The sequence below is a fragment of the Sarcophilus harrisii genome, chromosome 3 (assembly GCF_902635505.1).
Source record: "Sarcophilus harrisii chromosome 3, mSarHar1.11, whole genome shotgun sequence".
Taxonomy (NCBI): Eukaryota; Metazoa; Chordata; class Mammalia; order Dasyuromorphia; family Dasyuridae; genus Sarcophilus; species Sarcophilus harrisii.
The window spans coordinates 380883177-380900208 of NC_045428.1; the positions used below are offsets into that span (position 1 = coordinate 380883177).

General features: G+C 31.7%; 1 protein-coding gene across 12 annotated transcripts in view; it reads right to left on the reverse strand.

Annotated features, from left to right (window-relative positions):
* Nucleotides 1-17032, reverse strand: part of GULP1 (GULP PTB domain containing engulfment adaptor 1) — a 493495-nt gene that overhangs the window by 160900 nt on the left and 315563 nt on the right. For all 12 annotated transcript variants that reach the window (XM_031960337.1, XM_031960329.1, XM_031960335.1 and 9 more), the window contains one exon: nucleotides 8417-8554. In XM_031960337.1, the coding sequence (XP_031816197.1) occupies nucleotides 8417-8554 (138 nt within the window). The remainder of the gene's footprint in view (nucleotides 1-8416; nucleotides 8555-17032) is intronic.

A 17032-nucleotide genomic window follows, 5' to 3' on the forward strand; every position in this document is an offset into this window, starting at 1 on the left:
TTTGCTTCTGTCATACACTTCAATTTTTTGCTCAAAGTGGGCATTAATTTTTTTGAAATAACATAAAATGTGTAATTATAAAGTATTAACCCTATTCTACAAGCTATATTCAATGAGTTGTTATTTTATGTTAGCCTATAAATTATTTTAAAATTTGAAAATGCTATGCTATTGGAGAAGAAATAATTTGTGTACATGGTGTGCTATTGCATGTGTCTTGACTCACCTTAATTGGGATTGAAAAATGTATTTTTAGTATTAATACATCTTTAGCTCTTGAGCTTATTCAATGAGTGAGTTCACTGTTTGATTAACTGCTGCAAATGGATGTCCTATTGACATCCCAGACTTAATAATCTAAAACTGAATTCATATTTCCCCATAAATTTGGGTCTCATTCCAACTTCCTTATTTTATCAGTGACATCATTATCCTTCTTATTACCTGGGCTGGAAACAATAAAGCTATTTTTTAATTATGTCCTTTTTCATACTTATCCTAAGTCAAATGCACTGCCAAGATTTATAGAGTTAATCTCTGCAATGTATATCATATACTTGATATTAGTACCTGCTAAATAGATGTTTTTTTTAAATTTATTTATTTTTTTATTAAAGCTTTTTATTTGCAAAACATATGCATGGGTAATTTTCCCAACATTGACACTTACAAAACCTTTTGTTCCAAATTTCCCCTTCCTTTTCCCCACCTCCTCCCTTAGCTGGCAGGTAGTCCAATACATGTTAAATCCAATATATGTATATATATTTACACAGTTATCTTGCTGCACAAGAAAAATCAGATCAAGAAGGAAGAAAAAGAAAAACTGGGAAAGAAAACATAATGCAAGCAAATAACAAAGAGAGTGAGATGCTATATTGTGTCCCACACTCTGTTCCCATGGTTCTCTCTCTGGGTGTTGATGGCTCTCTTCATCACTGCACAAATGGAACTGGTTTGAATCACCTCAATCTTGAAGAGAGCCACGTCCATCAGAATTGATCAGTGAATAGTCTTGTTGTTGCCATGTATAATGATCTCCTGGTTCTTCTCGTTTCACTTAGTATCAGTTCATGTAACTCTCTCTAGGCCCCTCTGAAATCATCCTAGTAGTCGTTTCTTACAGAACAATAATATCCCATAACGTTCATATACCACAATTTGTTCAGTCATTTTCCACTCAGTTTCCAGTTTCTTGCCACTACAAAAAAGGCTGCCTCAAACATTTTTGCCTTTCCCTTCTTTAAGGTTTCTTGGGGATATAAGCCCAGTAGAAACATTGCTGGATCAAAAGGTATGCACGGTTTGATAACTTTTTGAACATAGTTCCAAATTGCTCTCCAGAATAGCTGGCTCACAGTTCCACCAACAATGTATCAGTGTCCCAGTTTTCCCCCATCCCCTCCAACGTCATTATTGTTTCTTATCATCTTAGCCATTCTGACAGGTGTGTAGTGGTATCTCAGAGTTGTCTTAATTTGCATTTCTCTGATCAATAGTGATTTGCAGCACCTTTTCATGTGGCTACAAATAGTTTGAATTTCTTCATCTGAAAATTGTCTGTTCATAGTCTTTGACCATTTATCAATTGGAGAATGGCTTGAACTATTATAAATTTGAGTCAATTCTCTATATATTTTAGAAATGAGGCCTTTATCAGATCCTTTGGCTGTAATGTTTTTCCAATTTATTGCTTCCCTTCTAATCTTGTCTGCATTAGTGTTGTTTGTACAAAACTTTTTAACTTAATATAATCAAAATTATCTATTTTGTGATCAACAATGATCTCTGTTCTTCTTTGGTCACAAATTTCTTTCTCCTCCACAAATCTGATAGGTAAACTATCCTATTTTCTTCTAATTTGTTTATATCATTCTTTACATCCAGATCATGAACCCATTTTGACCTTATCTTGGTATATAGGATGAGGTGTGGATCTATGCCTACTTTCTGTCACACTAGTTTCCAATTTTCCCAGTAGTTTTTGTCAAATAGTGAGTTCTTATCCTAAAAGCTGGGGCCTTTGGGTTTGTCAAATACTAGACTGTGATAGTCATTGACTATTTTGTTCTGTAAACCTAACCTATTCCATTGATCAACTTCTCTATTTCTTAGCCAGTACCAAATGTTTTTAATGACTACTGCTTTATAATATAGTTTTAGATCTAGTACAGCTAGGCCATCTTATTTGTTTTTTTCTCATTAATTCTTTTCAAATCTTGACCTTTTGTTCTTCCAGATGAATTTTGTTGTTACTTTTTCTAGGTCAGTAAAACAGTTTCTTGGGAGTTTGATTGGTATAACATTAAATAAATAGATTTTTTTAGGGAGCACTGTCATCTTTATTATATTTGCTTGACCTATCCACCAGCACTTGATATTTTTCAAGTTGCTTAGATCTGACTTTATTTGTGTGGAAAGTATTTTGTAGTGTTGCTTATATAGTTTTCCCTTGGCAGATATATTCCCAAATATTTTATACTATCAACAGTTATTTTAAATGGAATTTCTCTTTCTATTTCTTGCTGTTGGATTTTCTTATTGATGTATAACAATGCTGACGATTTATGTGGATTTATTTTGTATCCTGCAACTTTGCTGAAGTTGTGGATTGCATCTAATAGTATTTTAGTTGATTCTCTAGGGTAAATAGATTTTTTTTAAATGAATGGGTTTTCTCACATTTGTACCTTCCTTTACATTCTTAGAATTATCCTACTTCACAGTCACATTGGCTCTTACTGGAATTACTATGATGTCCTTTGTGATTTTCTTTCTTAAAATATCCATCAGCCAGCAATGCTACCATCATAAGACTTCCAAAGTAATCATTCAAATATATTTCTTTCATATAGAACTCTTCTGCTAAAGAATTGTTTCAGTACCCCTCAATAACCTGGTGTACGATACCAGTCCTTAAATTCAAATTTTACCATAATCTGACTTCATATACTGAAGCTATGGACCCATATACAAACCCTATGGAACCAAACTCACTGTCATTTCCTTTCCTTTCCTATGTCTTTGCCTTTGTTCTTACCATTCTTTGTTTCTGAGATGGACAACCTTACCACCCAACCCATAACTTATAATTCATTTCCTCTTCATTCAAGATACTAATTCCTTTATAAAATATTTAGGTATATTTAGGTAGTATCTCCTTTATAAGACCTTCTTTGATCACCTCTCCAGAAACGAACTCTTCCATCTTGAATTTCTCATAAGTTTTGTTTAAATCTCTTTCTTACACTTAAAATATTCTGCCTTGCACTAGTTACTTAGGTACATGTGAAATTTCTCCTTCTCAGTCCTCCCAATTAGATAGATTAGAATTAGAGAGGACAGGGGTTATCTTTTTTCTTTCTTTGTATGCCCAGTACAACACTCAGAATTTAGCATGTTTTTAATGCTTCATATATGTTTAATTGAATTGAATTTGTAACTCTTTATTAAATCAGGTTTTCTCCATGATTTATTTAATTATAGGTTCAAGATGTTTTAGTAAATCAATTTTGCTGAGCAATTGCTTCAGTCATGTCTGACTCTCTTGTGACCACATTTGGGATTTTCTTGGCACTGCAGTGGTTTGCCATTTCCTTTTCCAGTTCATTTTACAAGGAGGAAACTGAGGTAAACAGTGTTAGGTGACCTGCCAGGGATTCCTCAAATTGTCAACATGTCAGAAAAATCTTAGACTAAATTATAAAGCTTAATTTGGGTGCTATTTTTTATCTTGATAATACAACCCTTCCTTGTTAATAATTTTCATCACACTAATCATTGCTCTTAATATATATATATTTTTTACATTTGGCTTGGTATAATCTACTAACTTCATCTACAAAGTTTTCATTACATCTTATTCATTGGAATGGATGTTATGAGAAATATCAACTTAAACAATAGTATTCCTCTGAATATACACATGTATAAATATGTTCTTTTATAGAATATATTATAAAATCCACACTAAATTTTTTGTTCATGTCTTTACTGTGATAGATTATCAACTTAGAATAAAAAAAAGCTATTTCTCTAGGAAATAAGAAAATCCTTTTATTATGAAATAGATTTCTCATTTGCAAATAAAATTATTTAGGAAAGTTAAACAAGGCATTTCTTTAAAAATTGTTCTTATGAAATAAAATGTTAAACTCTGACAAAACATGTTTAATAAGATATATTTTTATTGCAAATGATATTTTTAAAAGTTGTGCAAATTACATTATGAGAGAATTACATGAAAAGAGAGAAATCGATCTAACAGTGAGCAGAACTAAGTAGCATTCTTAAAACTTTACTTCTATCCATGACACTTAGAGCAGGAAGGAACTTTAGAGAGAGATACTACAGATTATGGGCCACTAACAGTATAGAGTGTTGGGCTTGCAGTATAGAAAACTCATCTTCCTGAATTCAAATTTGACCTCACACTCTGCTTCACATTAGCTATATGACTGTGGACAAGTCACTTGCCTCAGTTTTCTCATCTATAAAATGAACTGAAGAAGACAAATCACTCCAGTTTCTTTGCCAAGAAAATCACGAATGGAATCACAAAGAATTAGAAATCAATGAATAATTACTACAGATGTTATTATTATTATCACTGTGCAGATGAGGAAACAGAAGTTTAGAAGTTAGATCTACAGTTTTGGGATTCCAGACTAGGTGTTCTGCTCTGAGTTCCATCTTAAGTTTTCTGTTTTAGGTAGAGGAAGAACACTAGGTGATAAGCTAGCATAGCAAGAGATGGCAAAGCTTTGGAGGATGATTAATCGACTGCTAAGATTACTAGATAGCTCCTAAAACACTTGTGATATATTTACCTTTTCTCCTGTATTGGTCAGAATACCAAATCTGACTTTGCTGTTTCTAATTCCTGACTACAGGTTCTTATACAAAAAAAAAAAAAAAAAAAAAAAAAAAAAAAGAACCTCTTAGAATCACTGATGTACATTGGAAGGAAACTCAGAAGACTATGCCATTTCTTCACTGGATATATAAGGTAAATATGTCGCTTATCCGAGGCTCCTCAAGCAGTAAATAGAAAAGGAGGGATTTAAACTCAAGTCCTACGATTCAAACTTACACTATATATGGAGCAGCTAGTTGATATATTTGAAAATGTTTTGGACCTGGAGGAAGGAGATCAAACTTCAAGTGTGGCCTCAGATAGTGACTCTAGCAAGTCACTTAATCTCAGTTTTCCTAATTGTAAAATGGAGACATTATAATATTACCTATATCCCTGGGTACATAGTAAGTATCATATAAATGTTAGTTATTCTTGGTTATTAATTATACTAACTAATAAGGGATTGTTTGAGAGGACTGTTGTAATATTAAAGTTGACTAAGAAGAGGCAGGCCATTCAGATTGTTTTGTTTTGTTTTCCAAATTCTTCCTTTTCTTTTTTTAACTTTCCATTTTTTGGATCCACAAAAAGTCATCAAAATAAATGTTTAAAACATTATAAAAAGGGCAACTAAGTTGAAATAGATACTTTTTTTTTTTTTTACTAACTAATCTAAGCAATCTGAACAAGTTTAAGTCTCTAGATACAGATAGATATAGATATACTAAGATATAAGACAATCCTAGATATGTGATAGAAGAACTACCACAAGAAAACATGGTTGAAGGTTTTTAATACTGGATCAGTGATTTTTCTTTGTTTTCTTGAAGCCTTTTTATTTTTTTAACTTTGCAGGCTTTTTACTCATTATTTTCTTTCAGTGGAGTTTACTGATACTGAGCTCCTGGCTATTCCTCACACTGGATATTCTGTCTCCCAAATTTAAACATTTTAACTGCTATTTTGTTGTTCAGTCACTTCAGTCATGTCTGATTCTTCATGACTCCATTTGGAATTTTCTTGGCCGAGATATTGCAGTCATTTGCTATTTCCTTCCCCAGTTCATTTTACAGATGAGGAAACTGAGGCAAATAGGGTTAAAGAATTTACCCAGGGTCACATAGCTAGCAAATGTAGGTAGTCAGATTTGAATTTGTTTTTTCCCTGACTTTGGCAATTCATCCACTGGGCTACCTAGCTGTCCCCATTAATGCAACTGTTACTGTTGTTGTTGTAGTTTGCTGGTGTCCTTTTGGACCATCAGAATTCATGGAGTTTTCTTGGCAAAGATAGGGGAATGATTTGCCATTTTCTTCTCCAATGGATTAAAGCAAGTGAAATTAAATGAGTTATGCAGTGAACTATACAGATAGTAAATATCTATGGTCAAGTTTGAACTCAAGGTTCTTGACCTCAGTGCCAATGCTCGATCCATTAAGCTACCTAGCAGGTGCCCTCTTCCCCTTTCCCATTCCTAACTTGCTTTCCTTCAGGTTTCAGCTGAAATCTTATTTTCTGTAAGAAGTCTTTCCCATTTTCCCTTAATATTAGTGCCTTCCTTCTCAAACTATCCTTAATTTAACTTGTTTATATTGATTATGTTGCACATTGCCTCTCCATGGGATTGTGAGCTAATTGAAAAAAAAGGTTCTTTTCCCCTTTTCTTTAGCACACTGCCTGCCATATAGTAGGCACTTAGTAAATGTTAGTCGACTGTTTTACTTTTCAAAAAGGAATCAGAGGAAGATCCCATAAAGTACTAAGTTTGATGTTAATGGAACAATTCTAAAATAAATAATTAAATGTATGGTTTGTGAGACACGTTGGTGATTTCAAGAAACTAAAATGGTTTCATCAAGACTAATTCACTGGCTGAGTTGTGGCATATAAATATTATGGAATATTATTGTTCTGTAAGAAATGACCAGCAGGATGAATACAGAGAGGGTTGGAGAGATTTACATGAACTGATGCTAAATGAAATGAGTAAAACCAGGAGATCATTACACACTTCAACAAGAAGACTATACAATGATCAATTCTGATGGAAGTAGCTATCTTCGGCAATGAGATGAACCAAATCAGTTCATATTGATCAGAGACAAACAGAACTAGCTAAAACCCAGAGAAAGAACACTGGGAAATGAGTGTGGAGCACAACATAGCATTTACACTCTTTCTGTTGTTGTTTGCATTTTTGTTTTTCTTCCCAGGTTATTTTTACCTTCTTTCTAAATCCAATTTTTCTTGTGCAACAAGATAACTGTATAAATATAAATATACATATATTGTGTTTAACATATACTTTAACAGGTTTAACCCCTGCCATGTAGGGGAGGGGGTGGAGGGAAGGAGGGGAAAAGTTGGAACAGAAGCTTTTGCAGGGGTTAATGTTGAAAATTTACCCATGCATATGTTTTGTCAATAAAAAGTTATAATAAAAAAAGACTAATTCATGCCAAACCTCATTTCCTTTTCATATTGTTATTAGGCAAGAATAGAAAAATGTTTTTGTGAAATAGATTTTTATATTTTTCCTCTGAAAATAATTACAATTACAATGTTAAAATAAAACACAGCAAAATTTTAAATAAACTTCCATACTTAGTACATATATATTAATGATTTGGATAGCCTGTTTTTGAATATTGATTATATTATTTACGAACAATGACCAGCCTTTTTTTCATGTGTTATAAACTTCACAGAACTTGGTAATAAGACCATAAATGGTAAACAACCATACTTATATCAATCCATAGACAATATTGGCAGCAGGTAAGAATAATTCACCACCAAATTAATCAAGTCTTGTTTATTGCCAAAATTAATCATCTGTTACTGTAAGTGTTCTTCCTTCATTGATGATTCTACTGGTTAAAAGTACATGATGTTTGAAATTAACTACTTATATTATTCAGTAGAATTTCAGGTTCAATAAAAAACCTGATATCAAGGCACAAGACAGGATACCAAATAGTTTTACATTATAGGACCCAATTCAATAATTTTCTCATTCATGTCCTCAATAAATTATTTGGAGTTTGAGCATTAAATGTCTATAAGTATAAAGTGTTTAAGTGTATCATTTTTGACCTATATAGTCAAGCATATGAAAAAGCATTAAAATAAAAACTAGGTTTGAATCATTAGTAGTGTTTGAAGGCAATATTCCAGCTTTTTCTCTAATGCCGCATATTTTAAAAATCATTGAATAAAATGTGCCATATTCCATTGATGCATCTATTTGGGTAATATTTGTATGACAAAAATATTTTCAAAACTTATTCTTTATGAAATGAAATAAAAATTTGATCAAACTCTTTACTAAATAAAGTAAGTGAAAATATGATAAAATACATTTGTTTGTCTGCATGTGTCAAAGAACGTGAGAATTTGATTAAGCAAGAGATTTTGCTGTATGTTCTCAAGATATAATGAAACTTTAAGTATATTCGGGCCTTATTCTTTCAAATACTTTTCATATTCTTAAGAATAAGCCAATTCCTATACCCATAAAAATGGAATAAATCACCCCAAAACATTTGGCATACTTACACACTTTTCGCTGTCAAATACATAGCACAAATGCTTATTTGATTCAGAATCTTTACATATGAAAGTAAATATCCTCTTGTCAGTTTTATCATCTGCACAAAATGATATCCTATGAAGCTGGCAATTGTGCTGGACTTCCTGTAAACACATACGGAAATGAACAGGATGAATGAGCATTATTTTTTTATTATAATTATTTCTAATGTACATAATCAGTAATTTACAAAATGGAATCTTTATGTATTAAATGTTGTGCATTATGGACACCACTAATTTAAATAAATTCATACAATGAGAATGAAGTTTCTGGCATATGGAAGATGTCTAAACTGGAAATTCTAATGACAATGAATTATTCATTATTCCCCACACAGACTTCCTGATTTCTCTCTTCTGTATCTATTCTCATGGTGGTCTTTATGCTGAGATGCTCTCTTTTGTCTCCTCCAACTATAAAACTCCTATATGTCAGTCTAAATGTTATCTCCTGGAGGAAATTCTTTCCTTCTCTGATGCCTCCAGGCAGAGGATAATGACCTTTTCTTATTATGTACTTTATCAAGTATTATTCATATGTAATCTAGTTATTTGTCTATGTGTAATAACTGTGACCTTTAAGTTCCACAATGATAGTGATAACTTAAATTTGAGCATCTCCAGAGCATCCTCCATCATGTTTTCCACATAGTAGGCTGTGAATAAATGTATGATGTATTGCTTTGAATCCTGAAAATAAAAATATTTATAATACAAAGGAATATGCCAAAACTAAATGTTATGATATTAAAATATGTTAATTTGTATAATTATATAAATTATAATACAACATAACATTGTATTAGAATAAAATGTGATATAAATTACACTGTAATGTAAAGATCAGTTATGTCAAATTTTACAATTTTAATGTTCCTTCTATTTTTCTACAGAGAATTACAAAACTCCCCCAAAGCAGTATTTGTTTAATTAAAAAATACTGAAGATTTAAAATTCATCTTAAATCATCTAAAATTTAAAATTCATCTTAGGTTTTTTACCTTGCATTTAAAGTAAACTAGAAAAGAATATTTTCTACTCTAATTCAAATAACTCAGATTATCTCTTTTATATTAATATTAGGAAATTATTTAGATTAATAAGAACTATATATATAATATTCCCTGATATAATTTTCTCTGATATAATTAATTATAATTAATAATCTCTCTTTTTAAATTTCTAATTTGAGTTCAGTCTTTTGAAAAGTATATTTTCTAAATGATTAAACAATTTATCAATCTCAAAAAATGAGCATTTGGTTTAATTTAATATTATTTCATCTTTCTCATTTCATTGTAATATGTTTTAGGCTTATTATCTCTACTTTTCTTTGGATTATAATTTTTGTCCTGGAATTATAAAAATTAAAATTTTTGGAGCTGGAAAGGGCCTTAGAAATCGCTAAGTTCAACTTGTTCACTATTGATTAAAAAAACTGAAACTAGACAGTAAGTGATTTGCCCATTGTTACATAAGTCTTCTTTGCTTCTTCATAGTAATTAATTAGGCTGAGGCCTCATTCCTAGTCATCCTTAAAAATTATAATTAATTCAAAAGAGAAATAACAAAGCGCTTAAAATGTGAATAAGAATGTATCAAAGATAGTTAAAATTATATCTTATTTTACAGTGCATGAGATGAAGTAAATTTAAAATCAGTTAGACAATAAATTCCTCTACCAAGACAAGGGGAGAAATGAACCAAGAACAAAGGAGAGAAGTGATGTGAGGTCTACAAAGAATCTTATAGAAATTAATAGCACTTTTCAAGGATAAATGTTTATAATCTGAAAAAGGCTAACTCTGTACTACATTAATGAAGGAAAAAATAGCAAGTGTTACAAGGTATTAATATTAATATTTCTTCAGGGTAGCAGAATGAGTGCCAAAGAGAAGACTTTTAATAAATGCTTATTGCCTATCAAAACTTGAAGCTCATAGTTATGTGTTTTTTTATTTGAAAAAAAAAAGTATGATTTGTTTATTCATTAGGGACAGTTTCAATATGTCCTTTAATATAAAATATCAATTCCTCGGTTACAAAATGAAGGACTCCTAAAACAAGATGGATTGTACATCTGGGAAAATGGACTACTCAAGAGCCCAAGGTTTCACATCAGTAATCATTTACTCATCAGAGGTACAACAAATACAAGTTGCCTCTGTTTTCCATAATAAACATATTCAGTGATTCTAGGTGAAAACAGTATAAAGAGAGGTAAAAGGCAAACCTCAAAAGCCCCCAGCTTAAAATATAGAACAATCCCCATAATTTAATTGTTTAGTTTCTACAGCTGCCTTTCAATTCAATTCAACTGCAGAAGTTTAATTCAAACTGCCCTGGATTACAACCCTGAGATAGTGGAATGGATAATTCAAGATACCCCTGGATTTGCACCCTAGCATAATGCTCATTATATCATTCTGAAAAATTTTACAATAGATATTTTAAAAGGATAGATATTAATTTTACTAATTAATTCCTCAAGTTATTAAAATATATATGCAGTGATTAAAACATAATACATCAATTATAAACATGTATAGACAGAAATTTTATATTTGTGAGTATATTATGTGCATGTAGGTATATGTGTGTATATATATATATATATATATATATATATCGCTTTGATCTTTCTTTTTTTAATCTATAAAGAAAAAATAAAAAATATAGGATAGACAGGGACAATGATCTTGCTACTTGAATAGATATTATCTATATCATTTCCCCCACCCACTCATATGTGTGGGGAAATTGAAAGACTTATAATTGTTTGTTTATTTGTTTTTAAATAAAGCTTCCCAAGTTTCAGAGTTGTTTGGGCAACAACTATTGGCAATATGGCAGTTTGGACAGTAACTATTGGCGATATGGCAGTTTATCATTCTGAGAAAAAATTTAGAAGTATATTAAATATAAATAGTCTATAAACTTGGGACAAGTTTCTCAGAAAGGTGCTGCAAAGTTTTAATTAGGAAGGGCAGTTTTGGGCATAGCACTTAAATTTTCAGTGACTTAAACAATTCTCCAAAACTATAAATTTAGATAAGCTGCTCTGCATTAGTTAGGGAGGCTTTCAATTTACAACATGGATGAAATAACAGATTTGGGGAAAAAGGGTAAAAAATAGTATTTCTTGGTAGAACCTTTGATAAATATTTTATGAGGCAACTATTAGAGAGAAGATAGGTTTATTCAATTAAAATGAGGGTGCTCCAAGAAGTGATTTTTGAGAATATGTTCTTATTGAAGAAATTGTGGATCATAAGAAATTGTTATTTTTTTAAAGCTGTATGTATTCATGGGGAGAAAATAAGCAGGAAAATAATCTTGATTCTAAAGTATATTAGGTCATCATATATGACAGAAATAGGAAAGAGAAGATTGTATATGAAAGAGTTCTATAGCAACTTAAAAAAAAAAAAAAAAAAAAAAAAAAGACTATCCAGGGACAGCTAAGTGGCACAGTGGATAGAGCACCAGCCCTAAAGTCAGGAGGACCTGAGTTCAAATTGGTTTCAGATACATAACACTTCCTGGCTGTGTGACCCTGGACAAGTCACTTAACCCCAATTGCCTCAGCAAAAACAAAAAACAAAACAAAATAAAACAAACAAAAAGACTATTTAAAAATTAGCAGAATTTATTTACGTAAACTTTGTGAGCACACAAAGAAAAGATCGAAATATACACAAAGGATTACAGAATATCGGTCTTTCAATGAATATACCTAAGATAGAATTCTATGAGAGAACTGACAGCTTAGTCTTATATAGTAAAAAGAGGACTGAATTTTCCATCAAAAAACCTAGTTTGGAGTCCTAGGTTTGTTACTTATATTCCTAGTAGATTTGTGGATATCTGAGCTTCAGCTTTTTTTTCCTTCTATCATATTCTAAAATCCCTTTTATCTCTAAATCCTTAAAAGAAAGGCAGCTAAGTTGCATAATGGATATAGTACCTGGCTGGGAATCAGAAAGACTCATCATCCTGAGTTCAAATCTGGCCTTAGACACCTAAAAGTTGTATAATCCTAGGCTAGTCATGGAATCCTATTTGTTTCAGTTTCCTCATCGGCAAGCCACTCCTATAGCTTTGCCAAAACAACAACAACAAAAACAAACAAACAAACAAAACAAAACAAAAAAAATCCCACCAAATCACTTTATGACTTCATAAAGAATTAGGTGTGATTGAAATGACTGAACAACAATAATCTGGTGCAAGAAGAAAACAAGAGAAGTTTTTTTGCCTTCCCAGAAGCTGATTTCTACTTACCTTTAATAAAATTGCAGATACATAAAGTAATGAGAAGGGTAAAGAGAATAAATATCAAACATCTGTGCTGTAACAGGAAAATAATTTAAAAAAAAAAGAAAGATGATGCATTGTGAGATAAAGAGGAAGACCTGAGGAAAAAAACAGGCAGCTCATTTACATAGTGTTTTAGTGTTTGTCTATTACATGAGATTGTCAGGGCAATCAGAGATACAAAAACTAAGCAGATTGCAAGTTAGAGGTAAAATGCCAAATAATGAGGATTTGGGACATTGAACTCCTTTGGATGATTTAATGGCTCCATGTCCTTGAATTCAGATATGAAATATGGGCGGGCCAGGTGATAGGGTATCTCTATAACAAAGATGAAGCTTTAATTCAAGAAAAGTAGTTGTACCATCTCAAGGGAAATGATTTGACTGTATCAGTAATATGGATCTTCAGGTACTTCCAGATGAAAAGCCATCCAGTAAAGGTCAAAGGAAGAAGAGAAAAATGAGGTGGTAGCTGGTGACATTTATGATAGAGTTGAGGTAGGATTGAGAAGGAAGAAGGGGGAAAGGAATTGTTTGAAGAATAGAAGACTTTTTTGTCTTGTGAAATTTTGTAACTAAGATGATAGAGAAACTACCAAGACTTGTCAAGCCAGATGATTAATAGCCATTGTGTTGACTTATATGAGTAATACTGACAAAAATTTTTCTAAAAAAAAAAAAAAGAAAGAAAAAATACCAAGTCTTGAGAAAGAAACTAAAGAGTTTATGGTAATCGTATTATATTCATTGCTCCCATTTGAAGGGAAAGACTTGAAAAAAGAAGGGCAAATTTAATAAGTAAATAAGTACTTTAAAAGATTGGGTCAGTATAGATTTGGGATTTCTTAATGAAGTCTTTAAATTAAAATATGACATAGTTTTAGCCAAGCAGATAAGTGTTTTAGTGGATAGAGTATAGGGCCTGAAGTCAGGCTCAAGTTTCAATATGGCCTCAGATACTTACTGGCTTTTTGATTCTCAGTAAGCTATTTAACCTCTCTGTTTGCCTTAATCCATTGGAGAAGGAAATGGCAAACTCATGGACAACATTTGTGTGTGATGGTCCACAGGTTCATGAAGAGTCAGATATGACAAAACAACAAAAATGCTTTTGGCAAGGGATGGTGTTCATTTAATAAGAACTAGTTAAGAATTTATTTGCCTTGATTCCCATTCTATTAGTCAGTAGTAGTATATTATGGAGAAGATTTTCATTCAGGTATATCCAGATAGATTTATTGGATAAGGTGACCAGGTTCTAACAACTATGAGAATCTATGTTCATTTCTGACATGATTTGATTAAGTACCTTGGGTTCCTTATATCAGCAGATCCATAGTCTCATTTGTGTGGGTACTTTTCCCTATGAATCAATTAATCAACCAACCAATCAATAAACATTTATTAAATGTCTACTAGGGACCAGACACTGTGCTGAATATATAATACAAACTAAAAAAAAATAAATAAATAAACATAGCTTCTCTCCTCAAGGATCTTGTCTTTTAATGTTGGAAATAAAATATATTCATCATTACAAACTAGACAAGATAGCACTAAGAGCTAGGGAAAATTATGCTTCCTACAAGTTAGGGCTAAATTAGCAATTTTAGGTTGAGAGAACTTTATAGTAAGATTGTCTTCGAAAAATCATGGAGATAGGTTGTAAAGTGGGTGGAAACAGGCTAAGACTTTAAAGCTGATTTTGGTTTAAAAAAGAGAGAGAGAGAGTTGTGAACCCTGAGTGACCTGAAAGATAGTAGTAAGCTGGAAGGGTTTATGGGAAAGATAAACAGTTCTGTTTTAGACAATTTGAGTTTGAGAGGTTTATGAGCCAAACTGTTTAAAATATCTAACAGATAGCTGGCTGATGAGGGATATGAGAGAGACAGGGGGCTAGACAAACGGATCTGGGCTTCCTCTACATAGATATGATACCACTGGCACTTTGGCTCTCTATAGGCTTTCTTATCCTGAGGGATTCTTACTCATCATTCCATATATCCTTGAGAGATGTTTTACTCAAAATACTTGAAATATTCTTCCAGACCCTTTAATAACTGTATAGCACTCAAATGTCCATTTGTTAACATTCCCCTTAATGTCATGATTGGATAACCTGCTTCTCTATCACACATATTGATATTTATCTTTCCTCACACTTAGATCATTTTTAGTAATGTCCTTGCTTATCCAGGTTTCTAGTTCTCATATGGTGCAATGGATCACTGAGGGCAGAAGTTTTAGGTTGTTCAAACAAGCAAATTTTACTAGAAATATATTCTAATAATTTCTGTAGAAGTAATTTGGGTTGTTTCAAAACCAACCTTGAAGATGAAAAAAAAAAATACAAAAATTGGCCTGGGGCAAAGGGAAGGTCAGTATCAATTGCCTTTGGAGTACTTCTTCCAGTTATTCCTGGCATTGGGAGAACTGTGTTTTATATTCTTTATTCTTTGGAATTATTATGTTTTTTAAAAATTTTAAACATTTAAGTAATCTTAATTGAATTTTATGGGTCATAAGTGTTTATTTTAGAAAAAAAATTGAACTGATTGAACTAGATAAATTTTAGACTTTGGACAGAACAATGATTCTGCTTATACCCATGATGCACTTTTTCAATATCCTTTGGGGGACCAGTAATTTTCATATCTAGAATGGTGATGTTTTATGATCTGTAGCATAGGTGCAATGGTGTCCAATTCATATAGAAATAGGAGCCACTAAAATGTACATGGGATCCCTTATGAACTGCTCTACTTAGTTTTAAAATGTTATATTAATTATGTTTTATTATATTTTCATTTATTATTAAATATTTCCCAATTATATTTTTTTAAATCTGGTTTGGAATGCCTGGGGAGTATTTGGGGCTGCAATACATGTGTTTGCCTTTTCTAGCAAAGAATACCCCTCAAAAAAGAGGCTAGATGTTGAAAAGATATTTTTCTTTAGCAATGAGCCTTTTGGAATCATTTAAAAAAACAAAAACAAAAACAAAAAAAACCACACACACACTTTCCCAAATACAAGTTAGAATGATCTCTTCTTCCTATTTAATTCTCAACTTAGTTCATTATCTCCTTGGAATAACTAAGAAATAAGAAACAAACTAACTCAATGGATTGTCTCTGAAAGGACATAAGAATACACAATCACTTCCCAGTGTAGATGCAATGTCTCTTCTTTGGCTATGAACCTGACTCAAGTAATCCTGTAGTCTTCCTATGCTCAATACAATTTTTATAGTATATTCCATAAGTAATACATAGGGAATCTCTCTATTGCTAGGAAATCCCTCTTCTTTGGAGAGCCCTCCTCTCCTGACTATCTTGTTCACTTGAGATTGATACTTAGCAAGTCACTGACTAAAGTTATCTTCCAAACTTTAGTTATCTCCATAGTTACATTTGTCATTAACATATGAAATAGTGGTCCCTTATTTGTGGGAAACATTTAGCACACACCATTAATACATGGTTTGAAGCAATTTAACCTCTTAGCAGAACTATTCAGGAAAAAAATATGGTGCAAGCTATAGATCAAATCATCTGTATAATTTTATAGGGCTTTATAGGAATGGATGAAAGGCGAGAGTAAGAAAAAGAAAGGGAAAAAGTAAGGAAAAGCAAAAAAAGAAAAGATTGGAAGGAAAAATGGCAAACATTATGATACAATATGGTAAATATTAACATTTGTATATACAGAATAATGACTGTGCTGATAGGGATAAAAAAAATTGCATAAGATAAACAGAGCCAAGTGCTAGAAAATACTCAGCTTATTAGCTTTTGAAAATCTGAATTTAAATGTTATAATTTTAAAAACTTATAGGATTATCTCATTCTATAGAAAATCCTAGAATGTAGGTATGTAGGTATGTATGTATATATATATATATAAGTGCAAAGGTGTGTATGTACACATATATATTTTTAGGTGGAAATTTTTAATTATATTTAATCTTTTGCTTCTATAGTTTCCTTGGAAGTCTTACAAAACTTTCTGAAAAATAGCAGTACACATAATTCCTACTACAAAAAAAGGTGAGACTGATGGATCTTTTGGTAGTTGTGAGTATAAGTATGACTAAAGCCAATGAGATGTCTGTACGAGATCTAGCTCCAGTAGGATGAGTGCACCCTGCCTTTGAAGGCCCCAAATAAGTAACTTCTTTAAAAAAAAAAAAAAAAAGTAGAAACAAAAATTTCAAAAGTTTGATTTTGTCTATTTTTATGAAGATTGAAGGATCTAAATT